General features: G+C 45.9%; 1 protein-coding gene and 1 non-coding gene across 2 annotated transcripts; both read right to left on the bottom strand.

Moving 5' to 3' along the window:
• Positions 1-5,391: 5,391 nt before the first annotated feature.
• Positions 5,392-8,385, bottom strand: Tpt1 (tumor protein, translationally-controlled 1). Its single transcript, XM_057786161.1, has 6 exons — positions 8,225-8,385; positions 7,981-8,054; positions 7,358-7,548; positions 6,819-6,924; positions 6,309-6,425; positions 5,392-5,613 (listed from the first exon to the last, which is right to left on the bottom strand). Exons 1-6 carry the CDS (start codon positions 8,250-8,252, stop codon positions 5,611-5,613), a joined length of 519 nt encoding a protein of 172 aa, XP_057642144.1. The 5' UTR covers positions 8,253-8,385; the 3' UTR covers positions 5,392-5,610.
• Positions 5,683-5,809, bottom strand: LOC130885400 (small nucleolar RNA SNORA31). The gene has a single exon (XR_009058162.1). It is a non-coding gene; the product is annotated as a small nucleolar RNA SNORA31 (small nucleolar RNA).
• Positions 8,386-20,932: the final 12,547 nt, after the last annotated feature.

A 20,932-nucleotide genomic window follows, 5' to 3' on the forward strand; every position in this document is an offset into this window, starting at 1 on the left:
TACCAGGGTTTGAATTGACTTAGCTTCTAGCTTATGTTCACAGCTACTGACACACAGATTTTCATCTCAGGGAGGTAATAAAAAGTATGCAATTTTTTTCTTTCTAATATTATGTGCAGCGGTTTTCCTCTTTAACTGGTCAGTTTTCACCTTAGATTAAAATATGAGTTTAGCTGTTTTGCTGACATGACAGCTCAGGAGTTATTAGTGAAAATTCTTGAATTAATGTGCTCAAGGGAAATTACATGTACAGCTGTTTTAGGTGGGCGTCCAGAAAATATTAGCTTTTTCTATGATTTTCCAAGTCCCTGCTTGTTTCTTTGAGAATTATATCAGACAGCTTTTCACTGCTGTAACCAAATACCTGCTCCACCTATCTCTGCCTTCTGAGTGCTGGGATTAAAATCACACACACACACACACAGTGGGGGAAACATTTCTTTTAGCTCACAGTTCAGACTCAGGTGCAGTGGACCTAAGGAGAAGCTGAGCATACATGTTTCTGTCCTATCTTGTGAAGAATATATTTGTTGCCAGATGGTGGCAGTGGCGGGGCACGTCTTTAATCCCAGCACTCAGGAGGCAGGTGGATCTCTGATTTCTGGGACAGCCAGGAAGTTACACAGAGACACCCTGTCTCAAACAACAATACAAAAAAACAATAACAATAACAACAACAAAAACCGACAGCTGCTCAGGACTGAATGCCTAAATAGCTCAAAAGTATTATTATTAAAATATTGCACTGAGGTCTGGGGGTGTTGCTCAGTGATAGAGAATCGATTGGCACGATGCAGCCCCAGGCTCAATCCTCCGCACACACACAAAGCCAACAAAAGTTGACTAACAATTCTGACTTCTGTGTGCCCCCTGGGCAGCGCCCTCCAGTGAGTCACCGAATACCTCAGTTTTCATCCGGCCCGACACTTATGACTCACGGGCTAAAGATCTGCAGAGGAGTCATCCGCGCTCCCTGTGTACCCAGGGAAGCACAAAGCACTGGTAAATGAGCAGAGAAGTCTCTCAGGCTGGGGAAAGTAATTGAGGAAGCATCATTGAGCAAGCTACCTTGGAAAACATTTTCCTCTAGGTGCATGGTTGACTCCCACTAAAACCACATCCTCTCCAGAGGTTCTCATGGCCCAGTCTGTGAGATTCTTAAATGTCACTCTCCATTAGTGGAAACCATGCACAACAGCAGAAATCCACAATCTACAGGCTCTCTAGAGGTATAGACAAATGAGATGGAATATTCTAGAAGTTCAAAACATGCCCTTGGCCCCAAGGTGAAGCTCTGTTTTGGACTGCTCACAGGCACAGGGGCTGATGGTTATTGCTGCTGCTGTCACGTGACTAGTGAGTGGGGCTGGGGGATCCCGTGGATAAACTGCCGACTTTAGGACCTGATGGAAACAGCTAACTCGGCCAATGGAAGGCGTGCAGCACCGTTTCTTCCTGAGTGCACTACTTGGGAAGTTTTGTTTGAAATAATACAGACTATATGTATTTACATATGAATTTATACAATTGCATATATAATTTATATGCTAATATAAATGAAAGGTTCCCCAAAACATAAAGTTACACCCTAATTTCTCCCTTCTTCTTTCTCCTCCTCCTTCTTTTCTCCTTTTGATTTTTCAAGACAAAAGTTTCTCCATGTATCCCTGGCTGACCTGGAACTTGCTCTGTAGACCAGGCTAGCCTTGAAATCAGACATCTGCCTGCCTCTGCCTCCCGAGTGCCTGGATCAAAGGTGTGTACCACCACCACCTGAAATGCCTTATTTTCTTCGGGATATGAATTACATAAATTACGATGCTGATGTTCCTCTGTGCTCTAAAGTTTGTGGCTACCGGGAAGATGCAGGGTTGCATAAATGTGACCAATCACTGCCATGTGGTTTCCCTGTTGGTTCTGCCCACCGGCAGGGGCCTCTTGTTGCATGTGCTCACATGTATGTGTGATGGGTCTTCAAGTTTTGAGATTTGTGGTTACTCTCCTCATTACCAGTTTAGTCTGCTGTGTTGTTGTCTAACTCTCAAGTTCAGAATTAGCTCCAACAATAAAAATCTAGTTCACTTGCCTAAGAATCCCTGTCAGGTGGTGGTGGTGCACGTCTTTAATCCCAGCACTCGGGAGGCAGAGGCAGGCAGAGCTCTCTGAGTTTGAGGCCAGCCTGGTCTACAAGAGCTCCAAAAGCTACAGAGAAACCTTGTCTTGAAAAACCAAAAAAACCCCACAAAACCCTAAGCAGAATTCCTTATGGGCAGTGGTGGTGCACACTTTTGATCCTGTCACTCGGGAGGCAGAGGTAGGAGGATCTCTGAGTTCGAGGCCAGCCTGGTCTAAAGAGAGTTCTAGGACGGCCAGGGCTGCACAGAGAAACCCCGTCTAGGCAAAAAACAAAAAAATTCCTACAAAGCTATTGGGAATGTGTCACCTGTAGATAGTGCATGCACAAGGTTGCTAAGAGCTAAGACAGTGGAGCTGAGGAATCAGAATACACCCCAGGACACCCCAATTTCTAACTCCTGGACTCTGGAGTTAGAGATAGCACAATTCTCTTTAGGGTGTTGCACTGGGCTCACAACAGCCTCAAAACACTAGGCAACTGGCTTCTACACACAGCAGCCCAATCCCACAGATAAAAATGCCATCTCTTAAATGGTGGGAAGGAAAGGTGCATCAATGGATGTCATCCACAGAAAGAGGACCGTGACCCATCAGAACGTGGCTCCAAATAATTAAGGAAGCTTTCCATGTATTTTCTACTTGGATAAGCATCCAAGTACAGCAAGTTTAAAAAAGAAAATATCTTTCCTTTGTGCTCCCTGCATGTGAGTAAGCAGGCCTGAAGAGAATCCGCCAACTCAAGAAGGACCACCCAGAGGAGACAGGGCACTGAAAACTGGACTAGCATCTAGCAGTTAGGGAAAGTGGGCCAGGGACTGAAAGCCCTGCACGTTCCTGCCAGCGCTTAGTGTCTTATTTAGAGATTCTGTTGCTGTGTGTGAGGGCTGCTCTTGGTTGTCACCTTGACTATACCTGGAATGAACTACAATCCAGACATGGAGAGCACACCTGTGAGATTATTTTTGCTTCCTTTGAAGTGGATGAATCCGCTTCTAGTCTGGACCTCTGAAGAGGGAAGACACAACTTAACCTGGGCCACACCTTCTGCAGGAAGCCTATACGTGGGAGAAGGAAGTGTTTGCTCTTTGCCTGCTTGCCCTCACCGCGCTAGCAAGCCCACTCCTGCATCGGCATTGGAGCCTGCTTCTTTGCGATTCTGGCATACACAGAAGAGCAGCTGAGACACTCAGCCTTGTGGACTGAGGAACTACTAGATTCTTGGACTTTCTGTTCACAGCCAGCCACTGTTGGATTAGCTGGGCTGCAGCCTGTAAATCACCCAATAAATCACACACACACACACACACACACACACACACACACACACACACACACACGGTCCTAAGGACAAACTGCACCTTTTTGAAACAGGATGAGCCCATGATTTAACTCATTCACTAAGAACAAACAGGGCACCCGATCCTAAGGACTCTTTGAAACAGGATGAGCCCATGATTTAACTCATTCACTAAGAACAAACAGGGCACCCGACCTAGTAGACCCTCAGACCTTAGCACGACTGACTCCATGATGAAAGTACCACACAGCACACAGACAGCACCACCTGCCAAAACTAAAACAAAGACCTAATCCAGTAAGATCCTTAGTTCTGAGAAGTCTCTAACCTTGCCTTTTTGGTTTCTATTGTTATGTTTCTAGCTAACTGTTCTTGTTATTAAACGAAGTATGTCAACCCAGAACATTGTTTTTGTGGTTAAAAGTTTACCCTGAGAAAGGCTCAGAGGCTACACTGGGATCCTGAACCCCCAAGCATAGTCACCAGCTGGCTAATAAAGACTTGAATTGGCTCAAACCCATGTCTAAGCAGTCTTCTCTGGTAAACACCCACACATCTTAGGTGAAGGTGCTTGAATGTTCTGCTCTCAGACGTCCACATGGCCACTCCTTCACATCCTATTCAAATGGCACCCTGCAAAGGATTTCACAGACATCGTAAGTCCTTTCTCCATCCCATTGTCTCCACAATATAGGCCAGGGCCCACAGGTCCTCGAACAGGTCTGTACCAGACACATCAGAAAGATCAAGTGGTACTGACCTGTGCAGCAAGCACAGGCACTTGCTATTCTTCTCGCAGTGGCTCTAGCGGTAACCAGAAAGTGAATAATAAAAATAAGGGGCAGCCTGAAGACAACTGCCAGGACTACACACATACAGGACAGACATTGCAGGGACAATTAGGAAAAAATGACTGAGAAAGTTGGGGGCCTGGTACGATATGGTAGTGCAAGCCTCATGTCCTAGCACTAAGAGGTTTGAGTTCAACATCCAAACCCTAAAATAAGCCCCAGGGGTTGAAGCTGAAACCAGCGTTGATGGTGTGCTAACCACATACGCTGGAGATTCAATTTCCAGGACCAAAACAAATCTTGCCAGGTGGTGGTAAGAGTAAACCTTTGATCCCAGCTCTTGGGAAGGCAGAGGTAGGTTGATCGAGAAACGAAAACAGGACAAAAAACAAAAACCACCACCTCCCCTGCAAAGCCTCTGGGCTGGGATGTGTTCCCGTCTCTAGAGTTAGCACAAGTAGGTTTCAGGTTTTCTCAAGGTCTTTCCACAATGTGTACTTACTAGTGTTGACAGTAGTTAACAGTGGCCTGAAAACCTGTTAACATTTTTAAAGACAATTAAGTGGCTTCCTAGACCACAACTATACTTTCCCCTTTTTCAAAATATCGAGTATTTAGGCTTCCCATCACAAAAGGGAGCTAGAACCCCATTAAATTTAGTACACTTTTGGATCTTCATCACTGGACAAACCTTAGATTGCAAACACATCAACCCAATTTAGTTCATTTGACAAGTCAAACCAACTGGATCAACACATCTCACATCCTAGCCCAACGGGTATCCATTTAAAAATGACCAGTCTTGTGTGGTGGCACTTTTTAGTTAGTCCCAGCACTCGGGAGGAAGATCTGAGTTCGTGACCAGAATCTACAGAGTTCACAACAGCCAGGGCTACATAAAAACCCTGTCTCAAAATAGCACAACCAAAAAACCAAAATATACTCAAGGCTTGTGCCACCACATCTGTACAACTCTGTACCAACATCTGTACAATGGACGGCCAGCTCCTCCATTTCACATCTTTCCCTTCACTGCAACTCACTCCTGTAAGTTGTTCCCACTGCAGCAGTCATGTTAGCTTTCCAGCATCGACCACCAGGCTCCAGCTTGACCACCACTGAAGACGGAGTCGGCACAATCACAGTAAACTAAGAGGCATTTGGAAGTGAATTTAAATGCACTTTATTTTTAGACAACCTACATGACATGTTTTTTCTTTAAAGAAAAAAAAAAAGGAAAAAAGAAAAAATCAATGTCTCCACTCCAGATAAATCATGGTCAAAATAAGAGCTCAAGGTGACATCAGTCCCATTTGTCCTAAGTCCTGGTGTTGTATGGATGGGAAGCAGCAGCCGGTTATGGTGACAGGTGATAGATCCAATTTGTTACTGCAAAACAAGGAGACTGCATTAGGAGCTGCCCTACCCCTATCTCGATTCACAACTCTCCTGCCATATACATGTACTCTCCAATTCAATCTGGACTGCCACAGAGACAGACAGGAAGCGCGGAGATCATTTTCTTTGGCATCCTAGTGCAAACCAGAAGAACCACAAACTGTTCCAGGTCTATCAGTGGATGCAGGCTGCCCTCTCCAAGCAAGCAGACATGCCAATCTTGCGGCAGATCCTATTCAGAGCAAACAGCAGCCACTGTCTGAATACCCATCAGTCATCCCAGACTGCCCGAGTGCTCGCCCACTTCGGTATAGTTTAAGCTCACTTTCTACCCGGCTTACTCAAAAGCCTCCACCAGTTCCTTATAAAAGACACTTCTGTGTTTAATTTTTACTAAAGTTAACTCAGGAGAAAAGAAATCCTGTGGCACAACAATAAATGGACTTAAACCCACTGTGGGGCAGAGGCCTGTCCACCCTCATTCTGCATCTGACCATGTAACCCAGGCTGTCCAACTCTACCTGACCCGAGTCTCACAGACCCCCACCTCACCACTTCCCCGAGCCAGTCTACCGCCAGGTCCTTTTATGTTTAAGGCACAGGAGTAAAGGAGCCCAGATCTCATCACGCAGAACTCAGACCGGAACTGCTTTTCTAGTTTTACATCAATTTCAACATATACTTACACATTTCTCCATCTCTAAGCCATCCTTGAAGAAAATCATGTATGGAGTCACGCCATCTTCACGGTAGTCCAGGAGAGCAACCATGCCATCTGGATTCATGTTCTCACCAATAAAAAACTTAAACAAGTCACAAATACCTGGGATTAGACATTATATACTCACAAACACAAATCAAAGCAAACCATAAGAGGGAGACTCAGAACAGCTCCAGGCCAACATTTTGGCAAGTAAAGCCTCTGATGCTAGCCAAGTGCCTTGGCACACACCTTTAATCCCAGCACTCAGGAGACACAGGTGGACCTCTGGGTTCAAGACCAGTCTGGTCGCAATGAAAAGAAAGTCAAGTTCACCAATTTAAATTATCAGCTCATCTGGTATGGTGGATCTCAGGGGGTTCAAAGCTAGCTGTTTATACAGTGAGTGCTGGGACAGCCAGGACAATATGTAACAAAAACAAACCAACCCATCTGTCCCTGTGGCTAAGACTGTACAAGCCTTTGATTGATTTACCTGGTAGTTATTGAAATTAGCAAGGATGTGCTTAATTTGCTCTGCAGCCCCAGTCATAAAAGGCTTTACTCTTTCTGGTTTCTGTTCTTCAAGTTTGCCTTTGAGTCTAAAACAGTAAATTTTATCAGGTCATTAAAATATTGAATTTTCAGCAGTTTTTTTTGTCCAATAAGTAAAATACAAGCCTCAAACTTTAAAAATGCCCAAGCACTGTGAGTTCGAGACCAGCCTGGTCTACAAGAGCTAGTTCCAGGACAGGCTCCAAAACCACAGAGAAACCCTGTCTTGAAAAACCAAAAAAAAAACCAAAAAAAAAAAAAAAAATGCCCAAGCACACTAACTCTTAAAAGAACTGCCTCTATTCTTCAAAGTTAAAGCCAGACTGATTGCTCCACCATGCTCACATTACTGAAAAGCAACCATTATTGAACAACAACAAAAGGTCTTTTGTCAAAGCCCATTTTGACTACGGAATTAACTCGACACAAATCTTCTAGGACCCCCAACCACCAAAACAGGGTGTTTAGCGTCTCACTTACGATTTCATGTAATCTTTGATGTACTTTTTGTAGGCCTCTTTTGTGAAGCTGGTTTCTTGTAAGTGGTGGTTCATGACAATGTCAACACCAGTGACTACTGTGCTTTCGGTACCTTCGCCCTCTGGGCCTTCAGCGGAAGCATTCCCACCAATGAGCGAGTCATCGATGTTACCCTCTGTTCTACTGACCATCTACATGAAGAAAAAAACAATTCAGTTGCAAACAACCCACCTCCAACTTACCTTCTACACGCCGGCAACCATCTGTCAATTCCCTGAAATTCTAAACCCAACAAAAAAGAATCGTCGCCCCGACCGAAAACGACGGTCCTTCTAATCAAACGAAAGCAATAAGTTGTCGGCTCTCGGACCGCCACGGGTTAAGCGCACACAGCGCCAAGATATCCTAAACAGAGACAATATGTCCCCGGTCGCCCGGAAGGAGGATGGGCGCTGAGTTCGCGGACCTATTTCCAGGCTCGGCTCCGCCTCCACTTTTCTAGAAAAACCCAAGGCCGGAAAGAGCGTCTCCTCCGCCTGGAGGCGGCTGGGAGGATTGCACGAGCTCCGGCGGGCGAGCCGCAAGCCCAGCCCGCCCGGCCTCCCCGCGGCGCCCCCGCTCACCTTGCCCTCCACCTCCAGGCACAGCCCGTCCGCGATCTCCCGGATCTTGTAGATGTCGGAGAACAGCTCGTCATCTGAAGGAGGACAGGGAGCCGCCCGTCAGCGTGCGGAGGCCCGCCATTTCCCGCGCCGGCTGGGCGCACGCGGCGGCTCCCGGCCCCAAGCTCCGCGCTCGGGCCCCGGCCTCACCCCCGAGCCCACCCGCACCCAGACCCCCCCCACCCCGGGCGGCCGGAGGACTCACGGCTGATGATGTCCCGGTAGATGATCATGGTGGCGGCTGGGGACGGCGGCGCTAGTCTGACAGCGCGGAGCGAGCGCGGTGCTGCCGGAGCGGCGCTCGGGGGGAGGGGGGAGCGGGCGGAAAAGGCCGACTCGGGCGCTCCCCAACCTCATATAGAGGGCACGTTCCTCTACGTCATCGCCCGCTGCGCCCCCGGAAGTGGCGCAAGCGGTGACGTGACACGCAAAGCGGCTCGGGGGCGTGGCCGCGGCGGGGACCGAACGGGGAGGGCGGCGGGCATCCGGGGACTTGGCGGGGACACAATGCGGCGTCCCCTTGGGTGCGCGCGGCGGGCGGGGCCGGGGTCGGGGTCGGGGGCTGGGAGCGCACGCCCGGGGCCTGCTGGGACCGGAAGCGGCTGACGTTCTGTCGCTTGAGTCACCTCTCGGGTGTGGCCCCCGGGGTAGCTGCTCCCGCCTCCTGCCGCGCCGCGCAGCTCAAGTTCCCACCCCTTTCTCGGAAGGAAAATGTCAGCAGAATCGGATGCCTGTGGCCGGGTGAGCCGCCGAGCCTGCGGGGACTACGGGGACAGCGCTGTGGGCCGACGTCTCGGATCTCCGCCTCTGGCCCACGGCTGTCCCCTGACTTCGCCGGGCTTACGTCGGGAGGAAGCTGTCACAGGTCCTGCGATCTCTGCGCTGGGATCCGGCTGTCAGAGCCAGGGGCGGATCTGACAGGACAGCTGTTTTGGCTTTGGTCTCGAATGACGTCCTTTGTCAGGACCAATCTACTGTGTCTCGTTTGTCCCTGGTGCTTCAGGGTTGAACAGACCCAAATGAGGCGCTATCCACTTGCCCTGCTGATTTGAAGAACTTTTACATCCTTTACGAAGTACAGCAAACCTAAATAACTTTTCAGTCCGGTTGTTCAGGTAGACATGTTTGACATGATGAAATCACAAGTGTCTTCCATTTCCAAATTGTAGTCTGTTGTATTCGTAGTGTTGGCGATTTTCTCGCTGGTCCCACTTAAGAATGACACAGCCAGCCCTGCCTGCCCTCGTAGGAAACTTCATCCTCGTATGTCAAAGGAGCAGGCTTACACATTAAGAAACTGTCGTAAATATGGTAATAATGCATCCAGGAATAAAACCTTGGGGAAGATCAGGTTAATACTGAAGGGATGAAATCAAAACAGCCACTAAGAAATAGGATCCCGTCAAGAAGTGAGGCGGTCTAGCGCTTCCTGGACACTAAAAGCCAAGAGTAATTGGGAATAAAAAGGGGAGTAAAGGAAATCAGAACACATGGACATATAACCGATAGTCAGTGAGTTTGCACTCTTAAAACACAAATATTTCGGGGTTATGTGAATTCTTAGGTAGACATCCCATGCATTTAACATTTTCAAATTATTCAAAAACACACGTTGATATAGAACCTCAAACTTCTCTAGCTTCTTATGTTTTCTCCAGTTTTATACATAAGTAAAAGTATTTTTTCACAATATTTAAAAAAAAAAAAAAAGAAACAGCCGGGCGGTGGTGGTGCATGCCTTTAATCCCAGGTAGAGGCAGGCGGATCTCTGTGAGTTCGAGGCCAGACAGCAAAAAATAAATAAAAAAATAAAAACATAAATGAGGGCCCCTACAGGTGCCACAGCCGGAACTGGAGGTAAGAAGGAAATCCAGTTCAACATGACTTCACTAGCCAGTGTTGGTTTGAACTTCTATGCAGTCGGAGTCCAAGCAGTTTATTTTTGAGATAGTTACAAGACAACTGTGAAATCTCTCCTCATTACAATTATCACAACAGGGTTTAAGCCCTGAGTGCATCCAAACTCCTTTGTCCTGGGGTTAAAGGTGGTGGTGGTGGCTCATGGCTTTGTTTTGAGACAGAGTTTCACTGTAGCTTTGGAGCCTGTCCTGGGACTCGCTCTGTAGACCAGGCTGGCCTTGAACTCACAGAGATCCGCCTGCCTCTGCGTCCCGAGTGCTGAGGTTAAAGGTGTGTGCCATCACCACCTGGCAAGAATGGAACCTATTCTTGAGAAACCATGCTCAGGATAAGGGTCTAGGGAGGAAGGGTCTGGGATAAAAATATTAAACTCTTGTAAAGTCCATGGGACATCTTTCATAAGAGTGGGCTCTGTTGACTGAAATGATGCTGAAGAGCCCGGAATAAACATAGCAGGCTGGGGATTCAGGTGAGGCCTGCTCCTATAGAGAACAAAGATTATCAGGTTCTTATCCAGTCCCAGCTTTTCGGGAGCAAACAGGTGTAAATCCTTTCCATCGAAGAGAAAAGTCTGCATTTAACGTTCCTGGTTTCTTTAGTGCTATCTGTCAGCACGAGGACTTCACGCTCTCTACGAAAAAGAAAGAGCCAGTCATTGGTGGTACATGCCTTTCACCCTAGCACTCGGGAGGCAGAGTCAGAGTCAGGCAGATCTCAGTGAGTTCAAGGCCAACTTGGTCTACTAAGTGAGTTCCTGGACAGCCAGGGCTGCAAAGAGAAACCCTGTCTTGAAAAACAAAAACAAACAAACAAAAAAACCAAAAAACGAAAGAAAGAAAAAGAGAGGGGGGGGGCATGTATGTGTTGGAAGAGGCAGCTTAGCTGGTGAAGTGCTTGCTGGCAAGCATGAGGACCCACATAAAAGCCAAGTATGGCTCCGGTGTCCCAGCTCTGATGTGGGCAGCAGCAGGAGGACTGGGGCTCCTGGCTAGTCTAGTTAGAACAGTGACAGAATTAGGTGGAGGGAGAGAGAACACTCCTGCTGTTGACCTCTGGCCTCTACACCTGAATGCACCTCCAACACCACACGCACTAACCAATCAAAGACATAAACTCATCTTAATTTTTCATCTTCTCCATTATCTATTTCTAAAGTTATATTCTCTAGTTAGAAGAAAACAAACTTACAATCTCTGGCTGCCTCTTTTCTCTTTTTCCCTCTGGTCTCCTCTTGGAATCCCCTATTCTTTTCTCCCTAACTTTCCCTTGGAGTGCATCATCTATCAACATCCTGTTTTATCTTGTTTCCCCTTCAAGGTGGCAGACAAACTAGGGAGGCAGAGATTTGCTCACAGCCGGTCCCCAGTGCCCGGAACAGGGCCTAGTCAGGAAGCCAGTAAGTGACTTACTTAATGAATGAACTTGAGAGCAAAACTAGTAATAGCAGTTGGCAGCAAACTGAAGTCATGTTCCAGTGTAGACAATTTGTAAGAAAAGTTCTCGAAATAAGGGCCATAGATACCTAAGAGGGTTGAAGGGTGTGTCCCATCTGAACTGTATGGCTGAGAGGCAATGGGTTTTCTGATCCCTGCATAAACACAGAGCCTGTGAGGATACTCCAGCACCACTTTGATCTGGAAAATAAACTCATAAATTATTGTGCTAAAAATGCAACAAGTCCTTCTTAGGGAGTAGTAAAGAATGGAGGATCACATGCTTGTCACCTTACTGCAGGAGGAAGATAACTTATCTTCTGTGCTCCACTCCTATCAAGAGTATTCTGAAGTGGGATGTTTGGTAGCAGTTCTTGTTTCTATAAGCACAACTTCCTTAAATTAGTGGAGGAATTGGTGCAAACAGAAAGTGCAAATGAGATCAGAGGAAGCCAGAAAAGGGTGTCTTTTGCTGTTGTTGTTGTCTTTTTGTTTGCGTGTTTGTTTGTTTTTGAGATAGGGTTTCTCTGTGTAGCCCTGGCTGCCCTGGAACTCACTCTGTAGACCAGGCTGGCCTCGAACTCACAGAGATCCACCTGCCTCTGCCTCCCGAGTGCTGGGATTAAAGGCGTTCTCCACCACTGTCCAGCAGGTATCAGTAAGTCTTAATAACTAGAGGTGGGTTCTAGACTTGAGTGGGAGTTTTTAGCAACCAGACAAAGAGAGCAATATAATTCATTATGAGTCATTATCAGAGCTGAGCTTGGTGGCACAAGTTTGTAATCCCAGCTACAAAACTGAAGCAGAAGGAGAGCAGCCTGGGTAATTTAGCTGCTTCTAAATTAAAAAAATATTAAGTAATTTCTGAATAAAAGCAAATAATCTAGAATAACTCTTTTTTAGTGTCTGATGAGGAGTTTTCCCACACACCATTATGTGGTTAGGGTTTTTGTTTGAAGACAGGGCTTCACTGTGTAGCCCTGCTCTGTAGACCAGGCTGGCCTCAAACTCAGAGATCCTCCTGCCTCTGCTTCATGAGTGCTGGGGTTAAAGGAGTACATGCAGCTCTATGTGATTGGTCCTAACAAAAGCCCTAATTTAGTAAAAGGCTTTGTACAGAGGACTGGAGAGATGGCTCAGTGGTTAAGAGTACTGCCTGCTCTTCCTAAGGTCCTGAGTTCAATTCCCAACAACCACACATGGTGGCTCACAACCTCTTCTGGTATGGAGGCATGCATGCAGGCAGAATACTTATACATAATAAATAATATATATTATTAATTTTATTATATATACATAATAAATAATATGTATACTGTATACATAAAAGTAAATCTTTTTTTTTTTTTTTTTTTTTGGTTTTTCGAGATAGGGTTTCTCTGTAGCTTTGGTGCCTGTCCCGGAACTAGCTCTTGTAGACCAGGCTGGCCTCAAACTCACAGAGATCCGCCTGCCTCTGCCTCCCGAGTGCTGGGATTAAAGGCGTGCGCCACCACCGCCCGGCTAAAAAATAAATCTTTAAAACACACAGAGAGACACACAAATCCATGTCATCTGTCATCTCATTCGTTGGCAGCTTAATCCTCTCTTGCTCCTGCCTTCAAGGCTTCTTGCTTTAGTTAAAAGGTGACATCAAAATATTTTCTCTAAAACAATTCTTTCTATAAAGGAAAGCATTTTGAACAAGTCAATGACATTTGGGGTGACTAGCACTTTGGGCATGGTTTTCTCTGGATATGTGACCAGAGAAAATGGAGAGGGGTCAAGAACTCTCTCTTGGGTTGTCAGAGCAGGAGCAGGCCTTATTCCTCATCGCCCTTGGGCAGAACGGCAGGACCATGGCAGTTGGATCAGCAGCAGCATCTACCTTGTTCTGTATTGTCTGTTTTTCCATTGCACCCCTTAAAAAATTGTTGACCAGACTTTGTGGGTTATCACTTTAGTACTTATGCAGCTCATTTAAAGTATGATATATAATTAAAAAATACAGGTTAATAGTCATCTATGATAATCAAACTTATAATCATTTTAGGTGTGTTTTTTTGCTGCCTCTTGAGCCTCCAGTTGTCAGACTTATTGAGCCTCCATATTCATACCCAGGGAAAGGTGAGTGCACTCTATGCCCATCCCGCAGCCCCACAATGCAGAATGGCCATTTTGCAGCCCCATAAAGCAGGACAATCAGAAACAATAGGGAGTAGAGTCAAAGCAGGAACTCGGTTTATTATTGTGAGCATCAGCTTATATAACTTAAGTGACATGGTATGATGTATGGGTACCTATATCCAATGAGAGACAGCCAAACCCTCCCTCTTGCTGGAAGGGCGTCTACCTAGTTTTTGCTGTCTCATCCTCACTCAAACTTGAGCCAAGCTTTTCTCTGTTCTACAGGCCCCGAAGTTTAGGCCCTGAACTTGAGCCAGGCTTTTTCCCATTCTATAGGCCTTGAGGTACAGGCCCTGAGATAATTTTGACCCAACATTTTCAAGGTTAAACAGATATAGTTAGGGAGATAGGTGGTCTTTAAACCCTTCAAAGACCTACAAAATGTGGCATTTAAAATGCTTTAGTAGTATAAGGCTTTTCTTGATAGTGAGGCACACCTGCTCCTGACAGCATCAATCTACTTTTAAAAAGATGATGGGCAACAAAGAACCTCAGTATGGATTTTGTTTTCTTTTTGTCAAAAGCTAGCCATTTTGGCTAAGAAACTGCCCTTGCCCCAATTGCTGACAGTATACTGTCCAAACTGGACCAGCAGGATGCAAAAGAAAGTAACTGCCAAACTTTGCCAAGACAAGTTAGGACTGTCCATCAAAATTCCCTGCTTCTTAAAAATGCCTGTCAAATATACTAGGCCTGTAGGCTGAAAATGGATGCCTCAATGTTACAGAAGAACTTTGAGTGACTATACAAACAGCTAGATGTCCCTGTCATTAGGTAATATTACACCCTTCTGGGGTCTTTGATGGAGTTACAGACTTAATAATTAGACTTAAAGTTTTTCTTAGTTATGATAAAAGGTAAATTAGGTATAAAACTTTAGAGTTTCAAAGATAAATAATAGGGTATTTTCTTTAATTTTGCCAAATACAAATAAACTAGATAATGTAACTGTAATTCTGACTTAACGGTTTTTGTTTTATATATATGTATATATACATATATATAAACATATATATATACATATATATATAATTTTACTATGTTAAAGTTAAAACCTTTTTAAAATTAAACTAAAAGGGGGAAATGCTGTAGAACAACCTTTCTGTACACTATGAATATGTATTACTCTCACTGGCTAATAAAGAGCTGATGGCCTATAGCTAAGAAAGATTTTGGGGGAGAGAGGATGCTGGGAGGAGGAAGGGCAGGGTCACAGGAGTCTCAGGAGTCATTAGGAGATGCAGAGGAAACACGATATGAACACACAGTACTGAGATAAGGTACTGAGCCAAGTGGTAAAATATAGATAAAAATATGGGTTAATTTAAGATGTAAGAGTCAATTAGTAATAAGACTAAGCTATCAGCTGAGCATTTATAATTAATAAGTCTCTATATGGTTATTTGGAGAGTCAGCTGGTGGGCCAAAATTTCCACCTCCAATGACCTGGATTTCAGACCCATGCCTGTTTCTCTCAAAGTATCCTACAAGGCTACTTCTCTAGGTTTGAGCTGCCCACCTGACTGGGTGTCATGTAGGGGACAGAATAGCAAAACATCTGGGGTAAAAGCATCTTGTTCTGGGCCTGGAGGTAGTGGTGCACACCTTTAACCCCAGCACATGCAAGGCGGAGGCAGGTGGATATCTGAATTTGAGGACAGCCTGATCTACAAAGTGAGTTCCAGGACAGTCTTGAAAACAAACAAACAAAAAACCCCCAACCAACCAACCAACCAACCAACCAACCAACCAACCAACCAACCAAATAACAACCAAACCAAACCAAACAAACAAACAAAAACCTTTCCTGTTCTTGAAAGGAGCAGGAAGATACCTACTTCCTGCAAGGTTATTATTTATTGGGCCATTTAAGAGTGCAGGCAGTGGGGAAGCAAAACCAAAAAACGTTCAGCCACAGAGGGAAGGCTCAAGTGCATATTCCCGCTGACAGTCTCAACTGCCGGATATTAGCATTTGATAGCTTTATCTCTATCTGTTGCTGTTTGCTCTGTTACTGGAAGCCTCACAAGAGGGGACACTGTGTTCCTGCCTGGACTCTCTACCGGGAACTCCGGTGACTGCCTCAGCGGGGCTTCCCCAGTATCTGGATGCTGATAATTATCTGTTTGTCTATCTCTATATCTATCTAATCTATCATCTGTCTGTCTATCACCATCTCTATCACTAGTTGCTTATTCTTTTACTTTAGCTTGCTATACACTTAAAGCTTACTCGTTCAAACCTGAAACTGTGGGTAATTGTAGACCATTCTCAGATGGTTTAGGACAGATAGCTATCTCCCTGTGTAGCCCAGACTGGCCTTGACTTGGAGCAATCCTCCTGTCTTCATATCCTACTGTTGACATTTCAGACATGTGTTACCTTGCCAAACTTAATGACTGCTTTCTTAACAGCGATCTCAAATTGCTGATACTTAACCAATGTATGTTGGGATCTCTGAGGAATGTAGTTCCTGTATCCCTCCATGTCATTTGGTTCTAAAACAATTTAGGAGAGCAAGTTGTCCACAGGTAGAGACTAAGATATCACCATTGTTGATTACAAGGGGCACGCTAAAGATCTGAGGTTCTTCCTCTCCGTGGGCAAGTGACTTCCTAATATTTATTTTGTTTTGTTTTTGAAGACAGGGTTTCTCTGTGTAACAGCCCTGGCTGTCCTGGAACTCACTTTGTAGACCAGGCTGGCCTCTAACTCACAGAGATCTGCCTACCTCTGCCTCCCAAGTACTGGGATTAAGGCATATGCCACCACCAGCAGCTAATAACAATACTTTGTTTCCTAATATTTCTTTTTTTAAAAAAAATTATACACATTGGTGTTTTGCCTGCATGTATGTCTGGGTGAGGATTTGGTTCCCTTGGAACTGGAGTTACAGACAGCTGTGAGCTGCCATGTGGGTGCTGGGAATTGAACCTTGGTCCTCTGGTGGTGGTTAAGATGGTGCTCTTAACCACTGAGCCATCTTTCCAGCCCCCTCCTAATATTTAATACTTAACCGTCATATGAGGCAGATGAGCCTACAAACCTTTCTACATAGAAAGGAGAGAAGAGACTGATCCACAGCTTACAGGTGTCTCCTTTGTCCTTGCAAACTCATCTCATGCAGGGGACAAAGGGCCATGGAGGAAGGAAGGCCTCCACATACTGTCCCTTACAGAAGACCTCATGGGAGGCACGCAAGAGGCTCTGGGTCCAGCTTCTAGCACCAACAAACAAAAAGAACAGAAAAGAAAAGGAAAGGTGATCTCCCAGCTTTCCTTTGGGTTTGAGTCAGATTCCTGGTGGGAGGGGACTGGAGAGACAGGTTAGGGGGTCAGAGAACCGGTTGCTCTTTCAAAGGACCCTGGTCAGGCTGCCAACACCACAGAAGGTGACTCATAGCTGCCTATTACTCCAGTCCAGCCGCCTTGGGCACCTAAACCTTTGCGGTACACATAAACTCACAACACACACACACACACACACAAATGTGAACACAAATCTGTACAGGAAAAGAATGCACTGGAATAAATGAAACGGGAAGTTCTACTCTGGGCTGGAGAGGACTTGCTGGTCCCTTCCCTGGAGCTATGGTCACAAAGGATCAAGGGTAAGCATGTGGCCTATGCCATCCGTGGAAGAAGTCTGTCTGGGTGGCCAGGAAGCTGCCTGCTAGTTGTGATCTTGGCTGACGGAAGTTGAGGACTTTGGTGTTGCTTTTATGTCAGGTCTGTGGTGACACTTCTTTCCTGACCCCTACCTGTGGTCACAGTTACTCCTTGAGACCTGGGCATAGCTGTGGAAGGAAATGCCGTTATGGGAATATATATCCATTCGCTAGAGTGCTGGAGAAAGTCAGGCCATGATCGCGTGGTCTGTGTAGCTCAGTCACCTACCAGCCACGACCTAGTGAGTCTGTCTTAGCCGTGGTGGCACATGTGGAGGCACAGTGTGATGTGCAGGGTCGTCATGAGGAAAGAGAAGCAGATTCCTCAGGGACGATGAAAAGGCCCTGGAATGGGTGGTGGTAATGGCTGTGATGGGCTAAATTGTATATTAAAATAGTCAGTTTTATGGTATGTGTAATTTCCCACAGTGACAAAATCAGCTCTCACAGAGTCGTACCCTGTGTGTAACCATCAAATGCATGTTCCCTCCCAATCCCTGTGAGTGAATGTGCTCTTTGGAACACCCAGGGCTTTCTCCTGTGGAGGAATCTCTCCTCAGAAAAGCAAGTATCAGCAGCAAGCTGCCTCTTTAAAACTCTTTTGGAAAGTCACAGGTCCTGAGGCACCAACAGGGCTACATCTCCACAGCTTCTTCACTCTCCGTGCCAACACTGCCCACTCCTTCAGTAGGATGGCTTTCCAGAACATTGTACTGGAAGCATTGTGACAAAAACACTTTCTGGTTACAGAATGCAGCAAGGCCTGGAGACGCGGCTCAGAGGGTAAAGGCTCTCAGAATCCCACATGGCAGGAGAGAACCACAAGGCGCCCTCAGGCCTCTGCACCAGGGTTGTGGGACATCCATGTAATTAATTCATATGTAATTACAGGTCTACTTACATATGAAGAAACAAATGTGGTGTGAAAAAAAATAGCAATACTTCATAGCTAGGGAGTTCTTAGAAGGCATTTGACCAAGAGAAGACCTTTCAGATGCTAGGCTTTTCCGAAGCACTACATTCCTCCTTCCTTCCTTCCTTCCTTCCTTCCTTCCTTCCTTCCTTCCTTCCTTCCTTCCTTCTTTCTTCTCTCTCTCTCTCTCTCTCTCTCTCTCTCTCTTAGTTTGTTTTGAAGACAGGGTTTCTCTGTGTGGCCCTGGCTATCCTGGAACTTGCTCTGTAGCCCATGCTGGCCTTGAACTCATAGTGATCCGCCTGCTTCTGCCTCCCAAGTGCTAGGAATAAAGGTGTGCGCCACCATGTCAGGCCCTAGATTGACTTATATTCTGTAGGAATATTGGAGCCAATAGCAGCTGTGGCTACTCTTGAGTTCCATGCCATGGAACCTGCAGGGATGATTGAACTAAGTGCTTTCCAGGCCAGCACACAGAGGATAGTCACCGTGTTGGTGGCACTCACCCAGTTGAGAGCAGGCAAGCCACTGAGTCAGGTCTAATTACATTTCATGCTTAATTAATATATGGAAAGGACTGAAATCTAGTTTGATGCATCCGTGTGCTCCATTTACCTTAACAACAAGGGGTAGCACTCTAAAGGACAATCTGAGCAGAATGGATGTTGATTTTAAGTTTTAAACTGAAAGGAAAATTTTCAGGTTTTTGTTGGTTTTTTGTTTTTTTTGTTTTGTTTTTTTCAAGACAGGGTTTTTCTCTGTGTAGCTTTGGAGTCTCTTCTGGAACTCACTTTGTAGACCAGGATGGCCTCAAACTCAGAGAGATCCGCCTGCCTCTGCCTCCTGAGTGCTGGGATTAAAGGCTGTAGACCAGGCTAACCTCTAACTCAGAGATCCACCTGCCTCTGTCTCCTGGGGGCTGGGATTAAAAGGTATGTGCCGCCGGGCGGTGGTGGCGCACGCCTTTAATCCCAGCACTCGGGAGGCAGAGGCAGGCGGATCTCTGTGAGTTCGAGACCAGCCTGGTCTACAAGAGCTAGTTCCAGGACAGGCTCCAAAACCACAGAGAAACCCTGTCTCGAAAAACCAAAAAAAAAAAAAAAAAAAAAAAAAAAAAAAAAAAAAAGGTATGTGCCCCCACGCCAGGCCAAATTAAAACTTTCTAAACAAGACAGGCAATGGTGGTATATACCTTTAATCCCAGAGGCAGAGGCAGGAGGATCTCTGTGAGTTAGTGGCAAGTCTGGTCTACAAAGCAAGTTCCAGAACAGACAGGACTGGGCTGTTACACAGAGAAACACTGTCCCATTCCCCCCCCCCAAAAAAAATCAAAACCAAGCAAACAAAAAACCTTTCTAAACAAAACAAAACGTTGAAGTATAATATTCATAGGAAGGTGTACATGTGTGAAGGGCAGTCTATAACTTTTCATAAACACAACACATGCAACCAGCACCCAGATCTACAGGCCCCCCGAGCCCCCCTTGTGCTCCTAGAAGAGCATTAAAGTGACATCATATGCATTTATCTGTTAGGTGGGCTATGCTTACAGCGGCTTACATAGTCCGGCAGATACTCTCCATTCTAATTTAATTCACTGATTATTCTTAAGTTCACAATCAAAGTATTGGGTTTGATTATGACACCTTCCTTGTAATTGGTCATTTTACTTTGTCCTTCTCATTGCCCTCCGCTCTGCACCCGCTCATCCCTCTGTGCCCCTATGTAGGTTAAACTTGGCTGTCAATTGAATGGGATTCAGAATCACCATGGAAACAAACCTCTGGGCAAGTCCGTGGGGATTTTGTAGATGTGGTTCATGGAGCTATGAAGACATTGCTAAAGGTATAACCAAAAGAAGAAAAAAAAATGGGAACACACAAAGAAAAAAAAAAGAGGAGAAGGAAGAGGAGAAAAAAAGAGAAAGAAGACAAAGAGGAAGAGAAAGAAGAAAGAGGAAGAAAGGAGGAACAGAGAGGCTTCTTTCATGTTTTCAGAAACTGAGGACCACTGGTCCTGGGAGGGGAGCGCCAAGTTATCTTCGGGCTTGTCCTTGCCAAGGCTAAGGCTTACTGAGGTCTTTGCTACTCTCTTCCCTGCTCACTAGGGGCCTCTGCTGGCCAATTTGTCTTTGCAGTGTGTGGCTGGGCTGCCTCTCTCACTCTCCCAGGGCTCTCTAGCTAGCCTAGCTTCTGTGCCTGCGATGGCAAAAGTAGCTGTCGAGGCACCCAGCTGCTTTGAGGACGAAATAACGCAATCACAGACGGCGGAGGGCCTCTAAGCGCAGCTCATGCTGCTGCGGGATGCAGCTGTGGATAACAAGGAGCTCGCCGACGTTTCATCTATAACAGTTCTGTAGCAGTGACAGCAGGCAGGTGACTCTAGACTCTAAGTTAGAGAGTGACCTGACTCCAGGGTTGCTCTCAGCTGGTGAGATCAGCAGCCCAGGGCGAAGTTCATTTCCACTATGCGCTCAGCTCCTGATCCCCACTAGCCTGCACTTTCGGGCTTGTCTGTGACCCACCCTTCCATTCCCGGAGGTATGTATGTATGTATGTATGTATGTATGTATGTATGTATGTATGTATGGTTAAATTTGGGCTCTCTATCTTATGGCTGGGTTATTTCCCTGTTCTGGTCTCGGGACCTCGGGGTAGCTCAGTTACAAACAATAGACCCTCTCTATGGGTGGTGGTACCTTGTGCCATACACAGGGACAAAAATGGACTCCAGTCACGGAGGCATCTTTGTCTCACTAAACCTCACAGCTAGTTTTGAGGCTTCTAAGTGGTGTGGGTGTGCCATGACCTAAGC

Source organism: Chionomys nivalis, chromosome 12 (assembly GCF_950005125.1).
Source record: "Chionomys nivalis chromosome 12, mChiNiv1.1, whole genome shotgun sequence".
NCBI lineage: Eukaryota > Metazoa > Chordata > Mammalia > Rodentia > Cricetidae > Chionomys > Chionomys nivalis.